The following is a 19,107-nucleotide window of genomic DNA, read 5'->3' as shown; positions in this document are numbered from 1 at the left end:
GCATATAAAAAAGATAAGATAACACTTTCTTTATCATATGTAGTTTTATTCAATATATTTAATATAAAATATGTAAAAATATGGTTCCAGTTGGCTTTATCTGCTGAGAAACACAGACAAAATGGAGTGTTATTACTACTGAGAACTAGTGGTGTAACACTGGTAGAGACATCTAATTAGTTCAACTCACATCTGGTTTAGCTGAGGGGCGGCATGCTCTCTCCTGGACTCCACTCCACAGGTTGGTGCTGGCTTCATTTACTGAGAAATACAGGACAGAATCTCGCCGATTTCCGAGGTCGTTTTAAGCAAAAGTATTTGGCTATATGAGCTATAAACTTCACGGATGATAGCCAGGGGTGTTCTCTAAATTTCCTGAAAAGCACAAGTTGATAGGACACTCGTAGCCACTATGGCGAGTGTTTGTTTGACTGAAGTGGCTGGCGAATTCTCAAAATGGCTTCTGTGTTGATTAGGAAAGGAAAGGATTGATTCCAAATGAACCAGTAGCATGTGATTGGACGAACAAAATGTCAATCTTTCAGCCCTGGACACAATGCATGGTGAGGCCAGGCCTCCGTTGCCCACCCATTTTCAGTGATCTGGCCAATCACATATTGGCATGAAAAAGCATGCATTACATTGACTTCTATGAGAAGCTAATTTCCTAGGGGAGGCCTGGCCTCCCTTAATACAAACTGATAGGGAAATCTGGCCTGTTGCTTTACAATTGCAATATTGGGTTTTAGCCATGGGAACATTTAGATTTATGAACAAAACTAAAATAATATGAATATAAAAAATAAAAAATATGTTTTTTGTTAAAATAAATAAATAAAATAAATATATTTATTGTTTTTTTAAAATCTCTCTCTTCTCTCAAATTATTGGGGAGGCCAGGCCTCCTCCACCTCTATGGAGGAGCCTCCACTGCTTTAAAGCATAACCAAGCATGCATCTCTATAGCTCTTGTCTCAAAGTAGGTGTACTGTCACCACCTGTCACATCACCCTGTGACTTATTTGGAGTTTTTTTTTGCCGTTTTCCAGTGTGTAGTGTTTTAGTTCTTGTCTTGCGCTCCTATTTTGGTGTCTTTTTCTCTTGTTTTGGTATTTTCCTGTAGCAGTTTCATGTCTTCCTTTGAGCGATATTTCCCGCATCTGCTTTGTTTGAGCAATAAAGAATAATCCAGTTGTTTTTATCCTTCTTTGTGGGGACATTGTTGATTGTCATGTTCGGATGTACTTTGTCTTTGCTCCACAGTAAGTCTTTGCTGTCGTCCAGCATTCTGTTTTTAATTTGTAGCCAATTCAGTTTTAGTTTTGTTCTGCATAGTCTTTCCTAAGCTTCAATGCCATAGGGGCACTCACCTTTTGTTTATTTTTGGTTCAAGCATTAGACACCTTTTTTACCTGTACGCTGCCTCCCGCTGTTTCCGACATCTACCAAGCAATTAGCTACAAGCTGCCACCTACTGATATGGAAGAGTATTACACGGTTACTGTATTGCAGACTATAGTTACTGGTGTGCAAAAAATATTTTTAACCCTAATAGGTGAAATTAGATAATCTCCCACGGCACACCAGACTGTATCTCACGGCACACTAGTCTATAGGTCCCTAAGATATAAACAACATTAGATATCTATATGTTTCCAGTGAGGGTTGGACTCCGCCAAGGCTGCCCTTTGTCACAGATTCTGTTCATAACTTTTATGGACATAATTTCTAGGTGCAGTCAGGGCGTTAAGGGGATCCAGTTTGGTGGCTGCAGGATTAGGTCTCTGCTTTTTGCAGATGATGTGGTCCTGATGGCTTCATCCGGCCAGGATCTTCAGCTCTCACTGGATCGGTTCGCAGCCGAGTGTGAAGCGACTGGGATGAGAATGAGCATCTCCAAGACCAAGTCCATGGTTCTCGCCCGGAAAAGGGTGGAGTGCCATTTCCGGGTTGGGGAGGAGACCCTGCCCCAAGTGGAGGAGTTCAAGTACCTCGGAGTCTTGTTCACGAGTGAGGGAAGAGTGGATCGTGAAATCGACATGCGGATCGGTGCGGCGTCTTCAGTAATGCGGATGCTGTATCGATCCGTTGTGGTGAAGAAGGAGCTGAGCCGGAAGGCAAAGCTCTCAATTTACCGGTCGATCTACGCTCCCATCCTCACCTATGGTCATGAGCTTTGGGTTATGACCGAAAGGACAAGATCACGGGTACAAGCGGCCCAAATGAGTTTCCTCCGTCGGGTGGCGGGTCTCTCCTTTAGAGATAGGGTGAGAAGCTCTGTCATCCAGGAGGAACTTAAAGTAAAGCCGCTGCTCCTCCACATCGAGAGGAGCCAGATGAGGTGGTTCTGGCATCTGGTCACCTCCCTAGGGAGGTGTTTAGGGCACGTCCGAACGGTAGGAGGCCACGGGGAAGACCCAGGACACGTTGGGAAGACTATGTCTCCCGGCTGGCCTGGGAACGCCTCGGGATCCCCCGGGAAGAGCTGGAAGAAGTGGCTGGGGAGAGGGAAGTCTGGGCTTCTCCGCTTAGGCTGCTGCCCCCGCGACCCGACCTCGGATAAGCGGAAGAAGATGGATGGATGGATGGATGTTTATGTAGGATATACGCATGTATATATAACTTAATCATATTGTTTCTTGAACTTAAAAATAGCTGACTGTTTTTTCCCCCTTCTCTGGGATTATATTCCCAGTTTTGATCTCGGACGTCTGGTCACTTAGAATATTTTATTACTGTTAAGCAAACTATGAATAATAAAACATGTGTCCTTTATCATAGCTACACGTATGAGAAAAAAAGCGCGTGAAAATAAGCGGTATTCAGTGAGGTAAAATGAATTAAATGCGCTGACAGTTCATTGCTCCTGCCAAATGAATTGCACTGAGTGGAGCGGATCACCACTCCAAGATGGCGGCCCCGCGTCTTGTCAGCGCCAGTAGGTAGTAGCGCTCCATGCTGCGTACCCTTATAAGGTCAAGTGTCTTGTTTTGCTTCCGGCTAGTGCTATGTTGACGCATGCGCTCTAAAGCCCCGTGTTGAAGCATTCCGCATGGACGTGCCAGTGTTGCGCAGGGCGGTAGTTAGGTGACAGTCCGCTTACGTGAAGATGAGTAGCTCCATTTAACTAAACATGCTACATTGTTAAACATTTTTCTAAAACGTTGCTTGGTTCGTATATGTCATACGACATCACCCTCACATGCTATGTGTGCTCGCCGCTAAAAGCTAACGTTAGCTGCCATCACAACAACACTCGGTCTATCACAACAATACTCGGTCCGAATGGCGTTGTCCAAAAGTCAAAGTGCGGGTGATGAAGGTCATTTGGTTCCATCTGAAATGGAGATTGGCTACGGGGACGATGTGACGGAGGAGATTGGGGCCGCGGGGGATGCTGGAGATGTCTCCCTGAAAACATGCGTCCTGGAGGGCTTCAGTGAGAAGGACATGACCGCAGCTCTCATCGCCAGTCTGCCGGAGCTCCACGGGCAGCTGGCGAGCAGAGAGTCGGCCACGGAGAAGATCCTGGGTGAGGCCCGCTGATTATTAGGGCCTTCAAAACCACGCACTGACGTCATCTACGCCCCTGTCTTATAACTGCATTTCCATTTCCAGTGACACTCAACCAGTACAGAGACCAGCCACATCTTCTGGACCCACACTTGGGTATGTCATCATCTAAAGATCAACCTCATGTTTACGTCCTATTACCAGGCTTAGAACCATATTACCAGATGAGAACAAACCCACACTTGGGTATGTCCCCATCTAAAGATCAACCTCATGTTTACGTCCTATTACCAGGCTGAGAACCATATTACCAGATGAGAACAAACCCACACTTGGGTATGTTCTCATCTAAAGATCAACCTCATGTTTACGTCTCATTACCCATCATCTTTGCTTGATGTTTCAGAATGGATGGTCAATATGATACTGGAATATGTTCGGAATGAAGACTGCCCTTCTTCCCTGTTTCATTTGAGCTTCCAGTTTCTTTACATCATCTGTAAGGTCAGCAATTACTGCCATTTACCAAAAAAATGTTTATTGGAACTGAGCGGGTTGTTCCAAAATCTAGCATTATTGATGCTGTAATTTAGAGAGTGTAAAACACGGTTGTAAAACGTACGGCCCGAGGGCCAGATCAGATGAGTTTGCTAAATATAAAAATTAACCTGAAATTTTTGAATGAAAGAAACAGCTGTTCTAAATGTGTCCACTGGATGTCGCAATAGTAATTATTTGTAGATCAGTGTTTTTCAATCACTGTGGGAGATTATGTAATTTCACCTAGCTGGGTTAAAAGTAGTTTTTGCAAACCAGTAGTTATAATCCGCAAGTAATGTGCCGTTGTTGAGTGTCGGTGCTGTCTAGAGCTCGGCAGAGTAACCGTGTAATACTCTTCCATATCAGTAGGTGGCAGCAGGTAGCTAATTGCTTTGTAGGTCAGGAACGACGACGATGGTTTGTCGTGATAACCAATATGCAGACGACAGCGGGAGGCAGTGCCGCTAAGAAAAGGCATCGAAGCTTAGGGAAGGCTATGCAGAACGAAACTAAAAACTGAACTGGCTGCAAAGTAAACAAAAACAGAATGCTGGACGACAGCAAAGACTTACTGTGGAGCAAAGATGGTGTCTACAAAGTACATCCGAACATGACATGACAATCAACAATGTACCCACAGAGAAGGATAGCGTCCGCACAACTGAAATATTCTTGATTGCTAAAACAAAGCAGGTGTGGGGGGGAGGGGGGGTGCAACGATTCATTTTAACAACGATTCGATCAGGAATTTGTGGTTGCCGATACGATTCAGGGACAATGATATTATTTCAAAACGATCCGCAACGATTCGGTACGTTCAAATCGATTCAGTAACTTTTTAGCAAACAAAATTCAACTAGTGTGACTATGAAATAAATACTGGATACTGAACACCTAAGGCGAAGTTTCCTATATTCCTGTTATTTCCTGTAAGGTAATTATGTATGAATGAATTATGGATACAAAACAGCAAGTAAACAACAATTAATGGCCAATGCATTCACATCTTATTTGGATAAAGTGCAAACAACACTATCAGGCTGGATTAACAAGAGGAAACATTTTCTACTTTTTCAGCCATCTCTTGTATTTATTTATTTCTGATTAAATGACTTTTCCTTGGCTGTTATTTGCTGTGTTGTCACTACATGTGGTGTGCTAAAAGTGGGTGCGTGGTCGTAACTCGCTCCGCTGTCACTTCCGTTGTTTAGGTCTGATGGCTCAGACGGCCAGCCAGACTTAACGTTTAACATCTTTATCATTAAAAGTGCTAAACTTCCTATCAAGTCTGCCCGTCTTAAAGACAATATTTTCCTTTTTCTAGTATCAATAAAATCGACCAATTCCCTTTTTAAAACAATCTTAGAATGATAACTCTCGTCCGGAAGGCAAACCTGCAGAGTACAGATCCATGTAGTTAAATTTAAGGAATATAAATCGATATATCGATTAATCGTTGCATCCTTATTTTTTTACATATACTGTACACCAGTGTTTTTCAACCTTTTTTGAGCCAAGGCACATTTTTTTCATTGGAAAAATCCCGAGGCACGCCACTAGCGGAAAACATAAACAAATGAAACTCAGCAGCCGATATTGACAGTAAAAAGTCGTTCTCGCAATTGTTGGATATGAATTCAAACCATAAACAAGCATGCATCACTATAGTTCTTGTCTCAAAGTAGGTGTACTGTCATCACCTGTCACATCACGCCCTGACTTATTTTGACTTTTTTGGTATTTTCCTGTGTGTAGTGTTTCCTATTTTGTTGTTTATTGTCATGTCATTTACGGATGTACTTTGTGGACGCCGTCTTTGCTCCACACGCTGTAAGTCTTTGCTGTTGTCCAGCATTCTGCTTTTGTTTACTTTACATACCAGTTCAGTTTTAGTTTCGTTTTGCATAGCCTTCCCTAAGCTTCAATGCCTTTTCTTAGCGGCACTCGCCTTTTGTTTATTTTTGGTTTAAGCATTAGACACCTTTTTACCTGCACCCTGCCTCCCGCTGTTTCCGACATCTACAAAGCAATTAGCTACCGGCTGCCACCTACTGATATGGAAGAGTATTACACGGTTACTCTGCCGAGCTTTAGACAGCACAGACACTCAACAACAACACATCATTTGCAGACTATAATTACTGGTTGGCAAAAAATACTTTTAACCCAAATAAGTGAAATGACATCATCTCCCACGGCACACCAGACAATATCTCACGGTACACTAGTATGCCGCGGCACAGTGGTTGAAAAACACTGCTGTAACCTCTGATCTTGTCCATCATAATAGATACCAATGTAACATTAAGAAGTGGGACAGGAGGCACAAATGTGAGCAACACTAGCATAGCAATGTGAGCTACAGTACTAACATTTCACTCACATTTTAGTAGCAAGTTCATGCTAAGTTAGCCTACTTGCTGAAGATAAACAACATGATCAAACTTACAGCTCCCGTGTTTGTAACTGACAAACTGTTAGTCAGCTGAGCTCCAGGTTTTGTTTGAAGATAGTAGTGAAGCCTGCTTTTTAAATTTGAACCAAAATGTCCTTCATTAATGTGGAGGTTTGTCTTTCATGAAAACTGTGAACTTTAAACAAAATGACCCTTTTGATCAACTCTTGTCAAACGTCGAGCCAACAAGAGGGGAGATGATAGATGTTTCTCTTATTTGCTGCTGAAAAATGCTTTGGAACAGGGGTCTGCAGCATTTACTATCAAGAGAGACATTTTACTGCAATTTCAATTAAAGAAAAATAGGACAGAGACACAAAACGTAACACAGCTTATAAACTTTTAAACATTTTCATCTTTTACATTTTTATTTTACAGGAAATTAAACTCTTTTTCCTTTCTTTTTTGGAAAATATTCATGGTTAGCTTACCCAAACTGGAGAAGCTGAACTGAACACACAGGCTGATTGATTGATTGAGACTTTTATTAGTAGGTTGCACAGTGAAGTACATATTCCGTACAATTGACCACTAAATGGTAACACCCCAATACGTTTTTCAACTTGTTTAAGTCGGGGTCCACTTAAATTGATTCATGATACAGATATATACTATCATATATACCAGGGGTCACCAACGCGGTGCCCGCGGGCACCAGGTAGCCCGTAAGGACCAGATGAGTAGCCCGCTGGCCTGTTCTAAAAATAGCTCAAATAGCAGCACTTACCAGTGAGCTGTCTCTATTTTTTAAATTGTTTTTATTTACAAGCAAGCTGGTCTCGATTTGCGCGACATTTTTAATTCTAAGAGAGACAAAACTCAAATAGAATTTGAAAATCCAAGAAAATATTTTAAAGACTTGGTCTTCACTTGTTTAAATAAATTCATTAATTTTTTTTACTTTGCTTCTTATAACTTTCAGAAAGACAATTTTAGAGAAAAAACACATATACCTTTTTACCTTTTAAATTCCTTCCTCTTCTTTCTAAATCAATGCTCAAGTAAATTTATTTTTTTTATTGTAAAAATAAATTTTAATTTCATTCTTCATTTTAGCTTCTGTTTTTTCGACGAAGAATATTTGTGAAATATTTCTTCAAACTTATGATTAAAATTTTAAAAAAATATTCTGGCAAATCTAGAAAATCTGTAGAATCAAATTTAAATCTTATTTCAAAGTCTTTTGAATTTCTTTTAAAATTTTTGTTCTGGAAAATCTAGAAGATATAATGATGTGTCTCTGTTAGAAATATAGCTTGGTCCAATTTGTTATATATTCTAACAAAGTGCAGATTGGATTTTAACCTATTTAAAACATGTCATCAAAATTCTAAAATTAATCTTAATCAGGAAAAATTACTAATGATGTTCCATAAATTCTTTTTTTAATTTTTTGAAAAAGATTCGAATTAGCTAGTTTTTCTCTTCTTTTTTTCGGTTGAATTTTGAATTTTAAAGAGTCGAAATTGAAGATGAACTAGGTTTCAAAATTTAATTGTCATTTTTTCGTGTTTTCTCCTCTTTTAAACCGTTCAATTAAGTGTAAATATCATTAATTATTAATAATAACATAGAGTTAAAGGTAAATTGAGTAAATTGGCTATTTCTGGCAATTTATTTAAGTGTGTATCAAACTGGTAGCCCTTCGCATTAATCACTACCCAAGAAGTAGCTCTTGCTTTCAAAAAGGTTGGTGACCCCTGATATATACTATCATCATAATACAGTCATCACACAAGATAATCACAATGAATTATTTACATTATTTACAATCAGGGGTGTGGAGGGGGTGGGGGGGGGTTAGGATATGGACATCAAGTAGTGGACATAGAGAGAGAGAGAGAGAGAGATCAGAAGGCATAAGAAAAAGTATCTGCATTTGATTGTTTACATTTGATTGTTAGCAATCCGGGGAGGGTGTTAGTTTAGGGTTGTAGCTGCCTGGAGGTGAACTTTTATTGCGGTTTTGAAGGAGGATAGAGATGCCCTTTCTTTTATACCTGTTGGGAGTGCATTCCACATTGATGTGGCATAGAAAGAGAATGAGTTAAGACCTTTGTTAGTTCGGAATTTGGGTTTAACGTGGTTAGTGGAGCTCCCCCTGGTGTTGTGGTTATGGCGGTCATTTACGTTAAGGAAGTAGTTTGACATGTACTTCGGTATCAGGGAGGTGTCTCTCTTCCGGTCTCTTTTTCTTGCCTTTCTTGTGCCTCCGAACTCACTCTTTGCGAATTCACGGCCTGACAGACAGTCAGAAATTATAGATTTATTTCAAAATATGTCAACTTTGCTCACTATGGCGTTAAAAAAAAATCTGAGGGAGCCACCACAAGTTGTAGACCTCTGCTCTAGGAACAAATGGCCTAATAGGAGACCTCAAACATTGTCACCATGAAGTTGTTTGCATGTATGCAACAATCCTACGTACAAATACAAATGTGTACGTCTGCCCAGGTGAGAGGCTATAAAATCTTCATGCGGCGTTTCCCTCATGAGGTCGCTGACATCCAGCCGGTTTTGGATTTGCTGTCCAGGCAGGACCCGACAGACACAGAGGTATGATCAACACAAGAACAGCGTTGTAGTCTTGTTTATCAGTTGCTAAACAAGATAGTTGTTGCTTTGTAACCATGTTCTTATTCCAGACATGGGAGACACGCTACATGCTGTTACTGTGGCTGTCCATGACGTGCCTCACACCCTTTGACCTTTCTCGCCTCGATGGTCATTTGGAGTCTGAAGGTGGCCAAGCCAGAGAGCCTATCATGGACCGTATTCTGGCAATTACAAAGGCAAGTTGAACTGATCCATCCATTTTCTACCGCTTATTCCCTTTGGGGTCGCGGGGGGTGCTGGAGCCTATCTCAGCTACAATCGGGCGGAAGGCGGGGTACACCCCGGACAAGTCGCCACCTCATCGCAGGGCCAACACAGATAGACGGACAACATTCACACTAAGTTGAACTGATGCTAAATTTAAAAAATGAAGTGGAACCTTGAAGGTCGAATGTTTAACTAATTCAAGCAATTTCGATTTCCACCAACATTTTGTCAGCAAATATGCCGGCAATATTTTACCCGAGGAGGCGCGGCTATAGGATAGAGTTGCCAATTGGGAAACGTTTTCGGACTTCTTTGCATGCATGTTATAGAGTTTTACTTAACATTTTTAGTGTTACTAATAATAGTAAATTAACTACTGAAAAAACAAAAAATTATGTGGTACATTACATGGGACATGTAAGTGTCGAAAAGACAGCCAAAGTACTTTAGTAGATGAGAATAAATCTAAAGGTAAAATACAATATAGAGCAGGGGTCACCAACGTGGTGCCCGCGGGCACCACGTAGCCCGTAAGGACCAGATGAGTAGCCCGCTGGCCTGTTCTAAAAATAGCTCAAATAGCAGCACTTACCAGTGAGCTGCCTCTATTTTTTAAATTGTATTTATTTACTAGCAAGCTGGTCTCGCTTTGCCCGACATTTTTAATTCTAAGAGAGACAAAACTCAAATAGAATTTGAAAATCCAAGAAAATATTTTAAAGACTTGGTCTTCACTTGTTTAAATAAATAAATTAATTTTTTTACTTTGCTTCCTATAACTTTCAGAAAGACAATTTTAGAGAAAAAATACAACCTTAAAAATGATTTTAGGATTTTTAAACACATATACCTTTTTACCTTTTAAATTCCTTCCTCTTCTTTCCTGACAATTTAAATCAATGTTCAAGTAAATGTATTTTTTTTATTGTAAAGAATAATAAATACATTTTAATTTAATTCTTCATTTTAGCTTCTGTTTTTTCGACGAAGAATATTTGTGAAATATTTCTTCAAACTTATGATTAAAATACAAAAAAATTATTCTGGCAAATCTAGAAAATCTGTAGAATCAAATTTAAATCTTATTCCAAAGTCTTTTGAATTTTTTTTAAATTTTTGTTCTGGAAAATATAGAAGAAATAATGATTTCTCTTTGTTAGAAATATAGCTTGGTCCAATTTGTTATATTTTCTAACAAAGTGCAGATTGGATTTTCACCTATTTAAAACATGTCATCAAAATTCTAAAATTAATCTTAATCAGGAAAAATTACTAATGATGTTCCATAAATTATTTTTTATATTTTTTCAAAAAGATTCGAATTAGCTAGTTTTTCTCTTCTTTTTTTCCGTTGAATTTTAAAGAGTCGAAATTGAAGATAAACTATGTTTCAAAATTTAATTGTCATTTTTTTCGTGTTTTCTCCTCTTTTAAACCGTTCAATTAAGTGTAAATATCATTAATTATTAATAATAACATAGAGTTAAAGGTCAATTGAGGAAATTGGCTATTTCTGGCAATTTATTTAAGTGTGTATCAAACTGGTAGCCCTTCGCATTAATCACTACCCAAGAAGTAGCTCTTGGGTTCAAAAAGGTTGGTGACCCCTGGTATAGACAAATGCACCCAATTGCAGGAAATATAGTCTTGGTTTTCAAAACTTTCTTTCAGGGCTTGCATGGCAGCACTTTGTGCTGATAGAAATGTTCCTCTTTACTCAAAACTCAATTTAATACGTTTTAAAAATAAGCTTTTAATTTATCAATGCACTTATTTTATGCTAAGCTTTGGTCAGGTCAAAATAAATGTACTTTATTTTGGTCTTCTTTCCTGTGGTTGATGAATTTTTATACATGCAATGCATCTAAATGGGAATTTTTTGGAATTTTGCCTATCTTTCACAATCCTTTTCTAAGACAAGAACACATGCGTATTTTTTTGCATTGTAATTTGTAGGGTTGTAACAGGACACAAAAATTTCGGTTCGGTACGTACCTCGGTTTAGAGGTCACGGTTCGGTTCATTTTCGGTACAGTAAGAAAACAACAAAATATAAATTTTTTGGTTATTTATTTACCAAATTTGTAAACAATGGCTTTATCCTTTTAACATTGGGAACACTATAATAATTCTGCCCACGTTAATCAACATTAAACTGCCTCAAGTTGTTGCTCAGATTAAATAAAATGACACAACTTTTCTTCTACATATAAAAAGTGCAACATTAAACAGTTTCAAGTCATCTCATCATGCTTCATTTATTACAGCATTTGGGAAGCCTGTAGTTGATTTTTATTATGTAAATGTTATATTTTTATCAACATGTGACGGCAGGGACCCTGCCATTCAAACCCAGGCTGCTACATTACTAATGATTCATGTAACTATAGCTGAAAAAATAGTACAATAGCAATAGGAGAGACTATTCATCCCTGAACACCATGGAGTTCATGTAGACTTAATCATGCAGTTACATTACTATATCAACCGAAACCCCCGTACCAAAACGGTTCAATACAAATACGCGTACCGTTACACCCCTAGTAATTTGTAATAATCAGCTCTTTCTAGGTGGTTAGCTATGCAGCTAATGGGAGTAATCAATTCTACCTCTAAATCCCTCTAAAATGCTTTCAAAAACCGCCAACAATACTCCATTTAAGTCCCATGACCTGAATATTAAGAAAGTACCGTAATTTCCGGACTATAAGCCGCACCTGACTATAAGCCGCACCAGCTAAATTTAGGGGAAAATACAGATTGCTCCATATATAAGCCGCACCCGACTATAAGCCGCAGGGTTTTGATGTGTAATTAGCGTAGTATATAGGGGTTCCTGCTACCACGGAGGGGATTGTCGGGACAGAGATGACTGTTTGGGAATGCAAAGCGTCCCATTTATTAACTATAAATCTTTCAATCATTCAATCAAACTTTCACATCTTTGACATGGCGAACAGCATTCGTGCAGAGTACAAATAATACAACGGTGCAAAGTAATACAAAGTGCTCGCCTGTACGTTATCAAAATAACCAGCCTACCGGTATATGAAAAGTCAGTCTTTAATCATTGTGTCATCGTCTTCCTCCTGCGTACTAAAACCACCGAAATCCTCTTCGTCGGTGTCGGAGAAGAACAGGCCGTATATAAGCAGCACCCTTGTATAAGCCGCAGGGACCAGAACGAGGGGAAAAAGTAGCGGCTTATAGTCCGAAAATTACGGTATTACAAAACATTGTTATTGTAAGCATTTACGCAGACAAACTATGTTAGAGAGAACTTACTGGCTTGTTAGTTCTGAGTTGTTGAAAGTTAATTCTAGATGATAAACGATGCATCTCATCTGGATAATAGAAGGTTGTGCCCATAACCAAGAAGTTGGCCGTCTGTGACATTCAACTTATACCCGGAGATGGCGAGAAAGACATGAAAAGACACCGTGGATTATGATTAATTCTTCGTCTAAACGGGATTATATGAACAGCCAATCGGTCGCCATCCTAGTAAGAGCAGACATTGTACGGTAAGTGATTATTTTATTTTAGTTGTTTCTAATGAAGTCTGCTGAGTCGTTAAAAGAAAAGCGAACATTGTGATGCGCCTATGAAATGAATGTGCCGCTGTATGCTTAAAATAGGTAAATATTACATGTTATGAATGTGCATGTTACTACACTACATGTATACTTACAACATGTACAGTATATCAAACCTTAATGGAGGTGTTTGGATGTTTTAAAAAAAAAGCTTTATAGACAGAAGAGAGCGACTCCCATTGGCTAGATTGTTAACTCACTTTTATTTACGTTTACTTACTAGTTAGAATGCATACTAAAAAGAAAAAAACATGTTCTTACATGGGGATGGATGTTGAATAATAGGCAACATTCCAAAGCAAGTGTAGTTTCCCTTGAAGAAGATTGAAATGTTACTTCATGATGGGAACATTTTGACCCTGGAACTAATTATTTTTATTTTCATGGGGGAAAAAAAATCTACATTTACACGAATCAAAGTGTTGGACTTTAGTAGTTCAAATGTATGTGTAACTACTAAGCATCCAGTAGCAGTATTACTTGCATGATTTTTTTCATGGAGTGTCTTTATTTAACAATGTTTGAGTCAACAGTAGCGTTTTCTCTTTGCAGTCTTATCTGGCTGTCAGTGATAGTTCCAGGGATGCTGCATCCGTGTTGGTATCCAAGTAAGTCATATTACTGTTAAAAAAACACATTCATTCAATGCAAGCAACTCTTACAGTTTATTATTACACTTATTATTACACATATTATTGCACACTTAACCACAAATAGTGGACGCATTAGTCACACTTATAAAAAGCTCTAAAAATGCCCATTTTTGTTGCTCCAAACCCTATGATATGCCTCTCATGGTTATTTAAGACATTGTAAGTTTGGCTTTACATATTAAGAAACAATGACAGGCATACAGTGATACTGTACACTGTAACACTGTATAAGTGTACAGTATTGTACTTAAAAAACGTACAAAGTAAACCTAAAAGTCCTGCTGGAAAAAGTTGAGTGAACTGACTTGGGAGACAGCGCCCTCTGCTGGGTACATAGCTACATATTTTTTCCCCCACATTTAAATGGTGCCAACATGCAACTGTCCATTTAAGATAACATACAAATAATGTTGTGGATCGGAAATAAAATGAATGGTATTACTACATTTGACATTTTTTGTGGGAAAATTGACTTTTTACACTGAGTTTTTATACACCGAGTTTTTGTACATTAAATTTTAACATTTAATTTCTGTACACAGATTTTTTTCTGCACTGATTTTTTTACACATAATTTTTTTGAAACATAATTATTTTACACTGATTTCTTTTTTAACAAAAACATTTTTACTGAATTTTTCAAAATTAAAAGGTTTTATTCTGAAGGTTTGTACATAAAATTTTAAACATTAAACAAAAAAAATTTCTGCACTGAATTTTTTTACACAGATTTTTTTACACTGTACCTTTTTTAAACTGATTTTTTTACACTGATTTTTTTTTAAATATTTTTTTTTACACTGAATTGTTTTATTCAAATTTTTTTCACACTGAATTTTTTAAACTGAATTGTTGTATTCTGAATTTGTATACACAGATTTTTTGTGCATTCATTTTTTACACAGTTTTTTTTTTTTGCATTGAATGTTTTTTACACAGATTTTGTTTTTACACCAAACTTATTTTACACTGAATCTTATTTAAACAGATTTGTAAAAAATGTAATCGTTTTATTCTGAATTTTTATACACAAAATTTTTGTACATAAAGTTTTTACACAGAATATTTCTGCACTGAATTTCTTACACATATTTTTTTTTAACACCAAATTTATTTTACACTGAAGCTTTTTTAAACTGATTTTTTTACACAGATTTTTTTTACAGTGAGTTTTTTTTTTCACATAATTTTTTTCTAACAATTTTTTTACTCAGAATTTTTTTTAAACTGAATTTTTATGCACAGAATTTTTCTGTATTAATTACGCTGATTTTTTTTACACCCACTTTATGTTCGTGACTCATGTATAATTGTCGTTTACAGGTTCATGACACGTCCTGATGTGCAAAAGAAGTGCCTTAGACACTTTCTGGACTGGAGCCTTACCACTATATTCCGAACAAATGACCAGTCTGTGCACTCCATTATGTTGCTGGATGGAGCTCTCCAGTCCCTGGTAAACACCCACTCAGGTCACATGTGTACATTTTTGTAGTCTATATTTAAAGGAAATGTAATATCCAATGCTAAAGTACTGTGATTCAATTGAATTGAAGCCACATGACACGTCTGATGTTTTTGTTAAGATGGAGGTCAAATGACTTCCTTTTTAGCTAAGGTGATGTCAGCCAAGCAAGTCATTGTATTTGTGGCACTGTGACATGTGGTAAACCTGAAAAATGTGTTTCTATTTCATCTCCCCGTTTTCTTATCCACATTCAAATCGGAGGCCTGCCCACAGAAACAATGTGTTTTTTCATAGATCTAATAAGTGATATTAATGTAAGAAGAAGTTTGAACGTGTCTTATCTGCATCTTGTCTATGTTCCAACAGGCGACACTTTTTAAACACGGAAAACGTGATGACCTCTTACAGCACGGTAGGTTCTCCATAGTATATTTGACGGGAAACATTCAAGATGTGATTCAAGTGTCGACTTTCAGCATTTAAAACAGGCCTGGGCAATTATTTTGACTCGGTGGCCAAATTTAGAGAAAAAAATGTGTCTGGGGGCCGGTATATCTATTTTTTGGATATTTTTCACTAATACAAAACCTCACAATAATGTCTGATTGAATGCTAAAAACTTTATGACAGACCGCCTTAAAAAACGAAATCGAATTTAAGATTATTTTACTGAATGAGACACCCAGAATGTACATGAAAATAAAGAATGTGGGATTTACAATATTAACTACGAACGATAAAAAACTGAATATTGACAACATATGAACGTCACACACCCTCTCGGTCGACATATTTTACAATCAAGCAGAACAAAACAAAAAAACCCACCTACAATCTGATATATCTGATACATCACTAAGCTTTAGAACTTTGTTGTAAAAATATCCTTCCGCCTCTGTCCCTGACACCCACATTTCAGGCTAGCCACTCTGGAAACGCTCCCCACCCACACTGCTTGGTGCCTCGTCTGAGCTGCTGTGACCTAGATTACCATAGTAACTAATTAGATTACCATAGTAACTAGTATATCATGCAAAAGCGCAGATTCCAACCATTGAAATACTTTGTATAGTTGAAGACTTACGGCCATTTGAAAACATCACCGCACATCATAATGGCAGCTACACTTTCAATTTTAAAGATCTACAAAAATAATTTGGGAATGTCCAGCGGGCCAGATTGAAAAGCTTAACGGGCCGCATGCGGCGCCCGGGCCTTAGTTTGCCCAGGTCTGATTTAAAAGGTATCACCAAATCAGCCATTTGTGGTACAGTGGTACCTGGGTGTTTGTAATTTAACCCTCAATACCAAATCATACAAAAACCAAAGCAAATTTTCATGTAAGAAATCATGTATATCCAAAAATATTAACGCAACACATATAATAGAGAATAATACAATGTCAAGTAAAAAGAGCAGTGTAGCAGCAGATTCAGTGCAAATAATTGTTGAGGGCACAGATGGCCCTAGCAAAGAAACTCCCTGAGTGTAGATGTATTAAGTTAAAGTTAAAGTACCCATGATTGTCACACACACACTAGGTGTGGCGGAATTATTGTCTGCATTTGACATCACCCTTGATCACCCCCTGGGAGGTGAGGGGAGCAGTGGGCAGCATAGGTGGCCGCGCCCGGGAATAATTTTTGGTGATTTAACCCCCAATTCCAACCCTTAAAGGCCTACTGAAATTACATTTTGTTATTTAAACGGGGATAGCAGGTCCATTCTATGTGTCATATTTGATCATTTCGCGATATTGCCATATTTTTGCTGAAAGGATTTAGTGGAGAACATCGACGATAAAGTTTGGTCGCTGATAAAAAAGCCTTGCCTGTACCGGAAGTAGCGTGACGTCACTCCTCACATCTGCACATTGTTTACAATCATGGCCAGCAGCAGCGAGAGCGATTCGGACCGAGAAAGCGACGATTTCCCCATTAATTTGAGCGAGGATGAAAGATTCGTGGATGAGGAAAGTGAGAGTGAAGGATTAGAGGGCAGTGGAAGCGATTCAGATAGGGAAGATGCTGTGAGAGGCGGGTGGGACCTGATATTCAGCTGGGAATGACTAAAACAGTAAATAAACACAAATGGTAAATGGGTTATACTTATATAGCGCTTTTCTACCTTCAAGGTACTCAAAGCGCTTTGACACTTTCCACATTCACCCATTCACACACACATTCACACACTGATGGCGGGAGCTGCCATGCAAGGCCCTAACCACGACCCATCAGGAGCAAGGGTGAAGTGTCTTGCTCAAGGACACAACGGACGTGACGAGGTTGGTAGAAGGTGGGGATTGAACCAGGAACCCTCAGGTTGCTGGCACGGCCACTCTCCCAACTGCGCCACGCCGTCCACAAGACATATATATACTCTTATTAGCCACAACACAACCAGGCTTATATTTAATATGCCTCAAACACCTCCCGTCCATATAACCCACCAATACAAATCAAACACCCGCACAGCACACTCAATCCCACAGCCCAAAGTACCGTTCACCTCCGTAAAGTTCATACAGCACATATATTTCCCCAAAGTTACGTACGTGACATGCACATCGCGGCACGCACGTACGGGCAAGCGATCAAATGTTTGGAAGCCAAAGCTGCGTACTCACGGTAGCGCGTCTGCGTATCCAACTCAAAGTCCTCCTGGTTGTGTTGCTGCAGCCGGCCGCTAATACACCGATGCCACCTACAGCTTTCTTCTTTGCTGTCTCCATTGTTCATTAAACAAATTGCAAAAGATTCACCAACACAGATGTCCAGAATACTGTGGAATTTTGCGATGAAAACAGACGACTTAATAGCTGGCCACAATGCTGTCCCAATATGTCCGCACAATCCGTGACGTCACGCGCACCCGTCATCATACCGAGACGTTTTCAGCAGAATATTTCGCAGGAAATTTAAAATGTCACTTTACTAATCTAACCCGGCCGTATTGGCATGTGTTGCAATGTTAAGATTTCATCATTGATATATAAACTATCAGACTGCGTGGTCGCTAGTAGTGGCTTTCAGTAGGCCTTTAAAGCTGAGTGCCAAGCAGGGAGGTTTTTATAGTCTTTGGTATGTGATCTGACTGATCTGTAGTGCCTGCCAAAAGGCAACAGTTGGAACCAGTGGTTTCCCAGGTTAGAGGAGCTTGGAACATTGTTGCTCTACTGAGGTAGCGAGAGGCAGCAATATCTTTTTTTTTTTAGCTTCTCTCGCCACTCTATTCAGGGCTGTTTTGTCTGCTGCTGCAGTGTAATGTACTGAGATGCAGAAGATCAGGAGGGCTTCAGTGGCTACTCTGTGAAGGTCGTCCCCTCCACGCTGTTCATCCTATGCACTCTCAGGCCCTCTAACGGGCTTATTTCACCATAGCAGTGGTGTTGCTTGACCCGTAGAGGTCCTTGGACAGCTTTTGCCTGTAGTCACAAAGATTTGTGAATACAAATAATAGTGTCTTTGGCAGATGTTTGCATGCTAACAGATTAGGTGTCTCTCAAAAAAAAACAGATCCTTCCATTTCATAGAAATGTGCTTTTATCTATTCATGTTTATCATTAGGGTCCGCATGTACCCTGTATCAAGGACTCCCACAGGGAGTCCTTGATACAGGGACAAAGGACCCTATTGAATTTGTAAGGTTTTATTATTATTCTTTCTTTATTCTTCCGCACCGTTGCACACTACTTTGCCCCCCTTAACATGCTTCAAAACTCACCAAATTTGACACACACATAGAAAAACTGTGCCAGCACACTTTAGTAAAAAAACCAAACCCTAAAAATCAAAACTGCGCTCTAGCGCCCCCTAGGAAAAAACAAAAACAAACTGCCTGTAACTCCCACTAGGAAGGTCATAGAGACATGAAACAAAAACCTGTATGTAGGTCTTACTTATACCTACAACTCATAATGACACATCCTTGGGCAAAAACCAACAGGAAGTTGGCAATTTCCCATTTAAGACAAACATTTACTAAAAACACTCATTTTTGCCTCTTTGACCTCTAATTTGACCCCCTTAAAATACTTCAAAACTCACCAAAGTTCTCACA

At 38.8% G+C, this 19,107-nt stretch overlaps 1 protein-coding gene across 1 annotated transcript in view; it reads left to right on the top strand.

The window, feature by feature from the left end:
• The first annotated feature begins 3,015 nt into the window (after window positions 1-3,015).
• Window positions 3,016-19,107, top strand: part of tbcd (tubulin folding cofactor D) — a 68,977-nt gene continuing 52,885 nt past the window's right edge. The window contains exons 1-8 of the mRNA XM_062036502.1: window positions 3,016-3,532; window positions 3,619-3,669; window positions 3,920-4,017; window positions 8,963-9,064; window positions 9,154-9,300; window positions 13,480-13,535; window positions 14,904-15,036; window positions 15,415-15,460. Coding sequence (XP_061892486.1) covers window positions 3,286-3,532; window positions 3,619-3,669; window positions 3,920-4,017; window positions 8,963-9,064; window positions 9,154-9,300; window positions 13,480-13,535; window positions 14,904-15,036; window positions 15,415-15,460 — 880 coding nt within the window. The 5' untranslated portion in view covers window positions 3,016-3,285. The remainder of the gene's footprint in view (window positions 3,533-3,618; window positions 3,670-3,919; window positions 4,018-8,962; window positions 9,065-9,153; window positions 9,301-13,479; window positions 13,536-14,903; window positions 15,037-15,414; window positions 15,461-19,107) is intronic.

This window comes from Entelurus aequoreus, linkage group LG25 (genome assembly GCF_033978785.1).
Source record: "Entelurus aequoreus isolate RoL-2023_Sb linkage group LG25, RoL_Eaeq_v1.1, whole genome shotgun sequence".
NCBI lineage: Eukaryota > Metazoa > Chordata > Actinopteri > Syngnathiformes > Syngnathidae > Entelurus > Entelurus aequoreus.
This window is presented reverse-complemented; position numbering and strand designations above follow the sequence as displayed.